General features: G+C 44.3%; 1 protein-coding gene across 9 annotated transcripts in view; it reads left to right on the forward strand.

Annotated features, from left to right (window-relative positions):
• Positions 1 to 8701, forward strand: part of fgd4a (FYVE, RhoGEF and PH domain containing 4a) — a 61510-nt gene extending 52809 nt beyond the window's left edge. For all 9 annotated transcript variants that reach the window (XM_031564549.2, XM_031564551.2, XM_031564555.2 and 6 more), the window contains 10 exons: positions 600 to 756; positions 1036 to 1174; positions 1308 to 1366; positions 2188 to 2334; positions 2555 to 2758; positions 2980 to 3060; positions 3241 to 3366; positions 3702 to 3842; positions 4734 to 4874; positions 5573 to 8701. In XM_031564549.2, coding sequence (XP_031420409.1) covers positions 600 to 756; positions 1036 to 1174; positions 1308 to 1366; positions 2188 to 2334; positions 2555 to 2758; positions 2980 to 3060; positions 3241 to 3366; positions 3702 to 3842; positions 4734 to 4874; positions 5573 to 5842 — 1465 coding nt within the window. In that variant the 3' untranslated portion in view covers positions 5843 to 8701. The remainder of the gene's footprint in view (positions 1 to 599; positions 757 to 1035; positions 1175 to 1307; positions 1367 to 2187; positions 2335 to 2554; positions 2759 to 2979; positions 3061 to 3240; positions 3367 to 3701; positions 3843 to 4733; positions 4875 to 5572) is intronic.
• Positions 8702 to 8740: the final 39 nt, after the last annotated feature.

Raw genomic sequence — 8740 nt, forward strand, 5'->3', positions numbered from 1 at the left:
TGGTGACAGCAGAAAAGGGTAAATCAGTTCTTTGGAAGGTCTTTGATAAAACACTTATTGGGGGGGGAAAAAACACTTTGTCGACTGAACTTTCTATCTTGGGCTACTGTAGAACGTTAAAATATCGTCTGTATCTTCCACACTTCACCACTGTATAAGATAAGAGTTATCCTAACATAAGTGTTATCTTCATATCATATCATGTATTTTATGCTTCGCTCCATGTGCTGAGACCAACCCCCTTCGTAGCTGAATAGGCTTTTAATTGATGCAAGACACCTTCTGCACGACCTCCAGCTAAACTCTCACACTCACACACACACACACACACATACACACACACACACACACACACACACACACACACACACACACACACACACACACACACACACACACACACACACACACACACACACACACACACACACACACAGTTCAGTGTTCAGTCATGTTCAGTCATTCAGTTGTTCTGTCATGGGTAATAGTGAGACAAAAACATACATTAGTTGTATTAGCTGAAGAGGGGTACCAAAAGTGTATAGTAGATGATTTGTAAACGTGTGTGTGTGTGTGTGTGTGTGTTTCTTTCCCCTCAGGGAGTCAACTCCACGGCTGGGCGACATCCTTCAGAAGCTGACTCCTTTCCTCAAGATGTATGCCGAGTACGTCCGCAACTTTGACAAGGCCATGGAGCTGCTCAAACAGTGGACGGAACGCTCACCACAGTTCAAAGCCATCATACTCGACATTCAGGTGTGTGTGTGTGTGTGTGTGTGTGTGTGTGTGTGTGTGTGTGTGTGTGTGTGTGTGTGTGTGTGTGTGTGTGTGTGTGTGTGTGTGTGTGTGTGTGTGTGTGTCTGAACATTATCCTCAAACTTCAGGTATTGCTAATTGGAAAGCATTAGTGTGAGTGTGCCTTGGAAAAGTCAGTTACTTTGTATATAACTATGTAAGAGCTTGCCTGTATGTGTATGTGTCTTAATGTATTCATTTGTATGTGTATGCTTGTGTCCCTGTGTGTGTGTGAGACAGAGTCAAGAGGCGTGTGGGAATCTGACTCTGCAGCATCACATGCTCGAGCCAGTACAGAGGGTCCCACGTTACGAGATGCTGCTCAAGGACTACCTGAAGAAGCTTCCGGAAAATGACCCTGACCGACCAGATGCACAGAGTAAGTCTCAGACATACCTTTTGCAGACACTCTAATGTGCCTTATTTGGAATGCTGTCCAGACATGTGTGTGTGTTATGTGTATGTACGTCTGCGTGTATGTAAGTGACACTGCATATGACATGTTTTTGCAGAGTCCTTGGACACCATTGGCATGGCAGCCACACACTCCAACAGTGCCCTCCGTAAATCGGTGAGTCTTTTCAGCTCAGCGCTTACAAAGGGAAGGTCATTTAGCCCTCTGGGTACTATATCCTTCTGGAGGGATATTTTGTTTTTTGTTCTTGTTGTCAATATGCCTTTAAAGTCATAAAAAGAACACCCCCAGAACCTTTAATCTTCTACATATATGCCACTTGTGCATCAATGTTTTTAGTTAGAGGAAATATACAAAAACATCAAGGCATGTCAGACTACCTAAAAAAGTCTAACAGGCCTCAGTCCCCAAAGCAACATACAAAGGAGAGAACAATTAAGCTACGAGCAATAGAGACCTAGTGTAACAATACATACTACTTTACATAAGAAATTAAAAAGTGCAGGAATGTAACTACTGTAAGTGCGAGTTAAGTACTGGTTAGAGGAGATAGCATTAGAGGAAAGATAAGGAGAGGTAGAGGAAGGAAGAGGAAGGGAGAGGAAGTGAGGAAAGGAGGTGCTCTCTGAAGAGTCCCACTCTACTGTGCTGTGCTGCGCTGCTACTATGGCTGCATCAAACACACTCTAATTCACTTTGTGCTGTAAATGTCAGAATACCAGAGAGCCTTTGAATGGGGTTTTGGCCTTAACTTAATATTGAAACATAAATAGATCTGTTGTCTTCATCTTAGAAAGACTGAAGTTCATTACAATTCTGGTCTTGTCACTTTCGTTTCAACCACGTAGGTTTTACAGCAACCTATTAACAACCTCTTCCTCACTGCCTCTCTTTTCATCTCTCTCTCTCTCTCCCTCTCTCTCTCGCTTTCTCTCTCTCTCTCTCTCTCTCTCTCTCTCTCGCTTTCTCTCTCTCAGGATAACCTGAAGAAGTTACTTGAGATCTATGAGATCGTGGGTGAGGAAGAGGACATTGTTAACGCCTCCAATGAGTTCATTAAGGAGGGGAACATCCTCAAACTGGCCGCCCGCAACACCTCTGCCATGGAGAGATACCTCTTTCTGGTAAGGGGACACAAAGGAGTAGTACCGACAGCCTTCATAGTTCTATCTCCATGGTGACAGCCTTGGTGCCACTAGTCTCTTGGCTTTAGTCCACTTGATACGAACATTCTACTTCTCAGCATCAGCACAAAAATGACACATTTCATGTCTCTCTTGTTAATCCCATCATTGAAGTCTTTTGTTTAGTTTATATTTTTTCCCTCTCTTCACGTTTGTCCAGTTTAACAACTTCCTGCTGTACTGCGTGCCCAAGTTCAGTCTGGTGGGTCAGAAGTTCACGGTGCGCACGCGTATCGGCATCGACGGCATGAAGGTGGTGGAGACGACCAACGAGGATTACCCTCACACCTTCCAGGTGTCGGGCAAGGAGCGCACGCTCGAGCTGCAGGCCAGCTCTGAGCAGGACAAGAAGGACTGGATCAAGGTAGAGAACACGCACACACACATACACTCACACACACACACACACACACACACACACACACACACACACACACACACACACACACACACACACACACACACACACACACACACACATACAGTACTTACAGATTTTTCTTCATGAACTCACATTGGCATATAAACAGATGCACACAGATAAGGTGTCCACCTTATTCCCTATGGTGTCTCTTTGTCTTGTAGGCATTCCAGGAAACAATTACGATTTTCCACCAAAAGAATGAGACGTTTAAAACAGCATCTAAAGACATTGAGGAGGTTTCGGTGAGTCCGTCACACCCACACAAACTGAATAGCAAAGCAAACTGAATTGATTGTACATTGTGACTGTAACTGTGATTATTACTGACCACGTGTGCGGTGTGTGTGTGTGTGTGTGTGTGTGTGTGTGTGTGTGTGTGTGTGTGTGTGTGTGTGTGTGTGTGTGTGTGTGTGTGTATTCAGACGGCTGAGTTGGGGAAGCGTGCCCCTCGCTGGATTAGGGATAACGAGGTGACCATGTGTATGAAGTGCAGAGAGTCATTCAACGCTCTCACGCGGCGAAGACACCACTGCAGAGCCTGTGGCTATGTGAGCTTCAACTACATCACACTTCATCCCTTCCATACACATACAGCACATACGCACAGCTTATCACTCTCTGTAAAGTTTATAACTGTTAATTATGTTTGAACTGAATTGAACCAGTAGTAAACAGCACTCACACACCAACACTGGCTCAACCAGTATTTCCACACCCTAAAATGGTTTAAAATCATTGAGGCATTTTATTGCCCAATTTTAAGATCTCATTGAGATGAATTCATTCCACAGTAAATGCTTACTTTCCTTTGTCCGTTCTGCGTAGCATGTTTCTTCACATCCTGTAAATGCCACTGGCCAACCATGTGACTTATTTCCATCAGGTGGTCTGCTGGAAGTGTTCGGAGTATAAGGTGGCCCTGGAGTATGAAGGGAACAAGATGAATAAAGTGTGTAAGGACTGCTACTCCATCCTCACCGGACACACAGAAGAGAAGGAGGGCAAGAAGAAAGGCATCCTAGAGGTGAGAGAATGAGAAAATGTCTCCTGTCTTTTTTTTTTTGAGCTTTTACGGGATATGTTAAGTATATTAACTGCAGACATCCATTTGCTAGACAAAAGTGTTAAGAAATGAAATTGTTTTGAATGTAATTTTGACTGAGAGACCGTTCAAAAAAACTATGCAGTTACGGAAAAGAAAATAAGGCATTCTCAAGGACAACAGGAGGAACAGGTGCAGGTAAGGTAAACATTTGGTTTGGTGTCCTGGGTGGGAAGATCTTTTTAGCAGACACTAACACACCAGGAAAGAGCTTCATTTGGTCTCCCTCGTAGACTTTCTCAACACCCACTGAAACTTGGCACTTACGCCATTGCAGAATTGCACAGAGGTTGTGGTCAAGACCTGCTGCTGTTCCACACTCATGAGGATGGGAACAGGGATTCCCCCTGGGGGTAGATTCTGAGGATGGGTCTAGGAGGGTGTAGGAGGTTCTAATGCCGTGTGGGTTCCAACTCCCAGCCAACTCCTCTGTCATGTTTTTGCACAAGTCTGAAAGTCCTCACCTGTGTGATATCAAAGCTCAAATGTCTACAGACAGCTAAATGGATGTGATCATTGTTATGGTCAAACTATTTGTAGTCATATCTGGACAACTAACTAAGTGTGAATCAAACAGGTGCTTATTTCCCTTGTGCAAAGTCATTTCAAATTCTAATTTCACTGCCTCACAAAGGCAGCAATGATCATTGTTTAAGGCAAATCAAAATTCGCAGAATTGACCTGCCAAATGTATCTCAACTCTCCATCTGGAAGGTTTATGTCACACTCCTGCCTCTCACTCAGTCTCTACCTCCATCCTTCTTCTCATTGATCTTGTTTCTCCGTCTCCCTCCCTCCCTCCTGCTCCCCCAGATCGAGGCGGCTCAGTTCTCTGGCAGCAGCATCATGTGCGGCTTCCTGCAGTACTGTGACAAGAGTAAACCCTGGCAGAAGGTGTGGTGCGTCATCCCTGAAAAAGAGGCTCTGGTGCTGTACCTGTACGGAGCGCCACAGGTGAGTGCATGTGTACCAGGCAGATTACACAGGTGTCAACCTACACCCAACATGCCAACAGCTAGTTTGTGATGTACCCTCATTGTACAGTCTAAGTTCTGGCTGACAAACGATAGCGATTCAGTGCAAATCCAGGGATCATTGTACATGCAACCAGAACTCCCTCCCCATCTAATGTGTATACTAATTACTGCACACATATACACACACTAAGACACATTCGTGCCTATTGATAAGCTAAAAACTACAAGAGATTGAAAATCTGTTCACAGGATAGAATTTGTGTTAAATGTTTAAAAGATGCTATTAAACAATAGTTTGAATCTAAATATACTTCCTTTGTGTTGATTCTTTATTAATTCTGTGATTTGTGAATTCAGTGATTTTACATTTAAATATCCATTATTATAAGCTTTAGTCTTCAGAAGAAAGTTTGCCATTAATCGCTTTTTATCCCAGCAAATCGTGTGATACATTTTTTGACAGCGCCGTGAAAAACATACTTTCCCAGTGTAAATGCCATTAAGCAGATGCCAGCAGTGTCTCCATTTGGCATCATAAGATTACTCTGCCCTCATAATACCTTCCACATGGAATGATCAAGCAAAATGGCAGAAGAGTTTTGTTAAACATGTTATATTCTTATATTCTTATTTTGTAATAAATGACATTTAACATCTCCCTCTCTCTCTCTCCAGGATGTGAAGGCCCAGTCCACCATCCCTCTGTTGGGGTACACCGTTGAGGACAACCCTAAGGGAGCCGACGCCCCCGCCAGTTTCCGTCTGTCCCAGTCCAGGTCGGTCCACTGCTTTGCCGCAGAGAACGAGGAGGTCAAGCAGCGCTGGCTAAAGGTCATCCGTGTCGCTGTGACAGGGGAGGAAGAGTCGCTGCCACCCAATGGAGACGGCGCACCCCCATCAACTGACCCAGCCCCTCAAGAGCAGCCCAACACAGACAGCCTCTGAGGGAACCACAATCAATCTGTGGTCAACTGGACACAAATAAGGAGATACTTGGAGCGGGGCAACTTGGAACTGTCAAGGCAGAACATCTGAATCTGTGTGTGTGTGTGTGTGCAATGGACTGGATTCATATATCAGTATACACACACACACACACACACACACACACACACACACACACACACACACACAAACACACACAATGAGCTTTGAGGGTTCCCATGGCTCAGTTTCAATCTGGTGAACAGTAAGGGCTCAGCCACAAAACACTAGGGCACTCGGTGTGCTAAACCTACCGTCTACTCTCTCTCTCTCTGGAAGGAGCTGTTCTTTCCATGGCAAATGCACGCTTACCCTTGACCTCTCCACGACCTTTGAACTCCTACAGCACACACACAAGTGGATTATGGGATTGCTTATGTCTCAGTGACGTACTGGTGCCTCATGCAGTGCGCTGATGTACAGAGTCGGTGTGTTTGCATAGAACACGCACAAGGGCGACGGATGGGAAAGAGATGGTGGCGACTTTTGCTTCTGACATCTGTCTTTCCAAGTGCCAAACTAGGGCAGGCTAAGTTCCTGGTGTTTCTCTGTGAGTCCAACAGAATCCTGTCATGAAAAAAAAGACACTCCTGGCACTGTCCAGCTGCCTGCAGTAAATAGCCCTCTGCCCAGTGGAGTTCCCTAAGTAACTACAAACTCTTACCAGCATAGCAAAGGATGTAACATCATCCCACCTCCTCTCTGATACCGCGTCTCCCACCATCAGGCCTGCAGAAGTGGCAACTACAGCAGTGAATCCAAAAACCCTCCAACCAGAGGACTAGTGGGGGCTAAGTTTCTACCCTAAATCACCCCTCCCTTAATCAGGAATGCTTGGAGCTTTTTTAGAAAGGAGAGGGACGAGTGGATGTGTTTCTGCCTTGCGAAAGCCACACGTGTAGTCAGTGGTGTGCAGAACTGTTACAGACACACATGCAGATGTGAACCCCTCTGAGGACAATGGACAAGTCAGGAAAATGACGCGACTCTTTTGTACCTGCGCTTCCGAATGGTTGAATGTGAGATTCCGTTTGTGTGGGGGGGGAAGGGGTCTTGCCTCCCAAGATAGCAACATGCTAATGGGAATGGGTCTGCCTCAGGTGACGTCCATCTGGGACAGGTTCATTCCAGAGCCATCTGCTACACCCCCCACCCCCCCTGTTGCCAGTTGTATTGCCCTGTTGATATTCAGTATTGCGGATGAGAAAATGTGTGGGCTGTGTTTGTGATTACGTGAGAAACCTCTTGTAAATGTCTATCAGATGTGTATACAGAGCACGTTTCTACTGGCCATCCTTTTTATAGGCAACTGACCCCCCCCTGAAGGGGGATTAGAGTACTGCTGACACTTCCTGTGTATTAAATAGAACTTCCTGTCAGAGGATAGCACAATCAGACACACACAGGCTTGGTGACGTGGAGAAAGAAATGTACTCTTTTTTTAAAGTATTGTAATTAATTGTATTATTTAAGATAATTTATAGAAGTATATTGTGCATGATTTTAAAGAGTTTTAAAGTAGCACAGAAATGTTAAAAAGCAACAAAACCTTTTTTTATATGTTATGACTCCATCCTTTTATTTTCTGTTTCCCCTACAAGTTATTTTAATGTCTAGCTGCATATACACCCGCAGACTGTCAACCATAATGTCTTCCATCTAATCTAATCATGTCACTTAGCGGAATCTTTCCTTCCTCAGATTTCTCCCTCACTGTGTGCTCTTTGTGTAAGTGTCTGGGACATGGCGTAGGGGCTGAATAGGGAGCACACACAACCAAGAAAATCCAAAATATGAGCTAAAATATGTCCCAGATCTTTATACAGACCACGGAGTCAGCTGACGGCAGGGCCAGAACAACGGCCCCTGAATCAGCAGTTACCAGGTGCAAACAGTGAGGGCAGACATTGCTTACATTTGCTTTGCTTTTTTGCATAATTAGGGTCTGTGTCCCAAATACATTCAATGTGTCTTTCAATGAATCACTGTACTTAAATGAACTGTTGTATCAGAGAGATGTCTATTCGGTTCATTTGGTCATTGCAAACATATAGAAAATGATGAGCGTCTGAACACGCTTGCTTCAAATCTTCATTTATCTTAAATGAATTAGTATTCATGTTATTATTTTCAGCTGCAATGTGTGAAAAGTTCCATGAAAAGAATAATCATGTGAGTTCATTCATTTAATGGCTCCACAGACCATCTGCCTGCCTACAAATCTTTGCACAGACTTAACTTTACTCCCCCCCCCCCCGCCCCCTTTCTTGTCAGGGGTGTTCAACAGCGCAATCGTTCAAATGTGAATGTATCCCATGTTATTAAGCCTGGGAAGCACTGTGCTATGATACTGTGCTGTCAATAGGTTATCTGACACTAGCTGCCTCTGGAACAATCTAGCGTGATGCCGTGCTAACTCTATTCCAGAATCTGGCCATAGCCAGTGGTGTACTGGCCATCAGGCATACAGGGACAAATCCAGGTGGACCATCAAAACAAAATGTGTATTACGTTTTACTAGCCCTGTCTGCCTCATTACTGGCTCTCTGGTGTCGAACATCTTTCTCAGTACACCCCTGGCCTTAGCAGCGCACTGTGACGTCAAAGCTCTTGACATCTAGCCTAGCCATTATTATAATGGCCATATTTAGCAACTGGGCCAGCAGTAATCGATGAAAACTGAATCATTTTGGCTTCTATTCCGCAGTACGTCTGACAAGGTTAAAAAAACAAAAACAAAAAAACACAATCAATGCACTTTACCCTTCTCTATAAAAGTGTACCTTGTAAAGAAATAAAAAGAAGATTCAAGTATTATTACTTTTCGTGCTATGTGTGAGTTTTTCTGTGAGTAAATTG

Source organism: Clupea harengus, chromosome 3 (assembly GCF_900700415.2).
Source record: "Clupea harengus chromosome 3, Ch_v2.0.2, whole genome shotgun sequence".
NCBI classification, from domain to species: Eukaryota; Metazoa; Chordata; class Actinopteri; order Clupeiformes; family Clupeidae; genus Clupea; species Clupea harengus.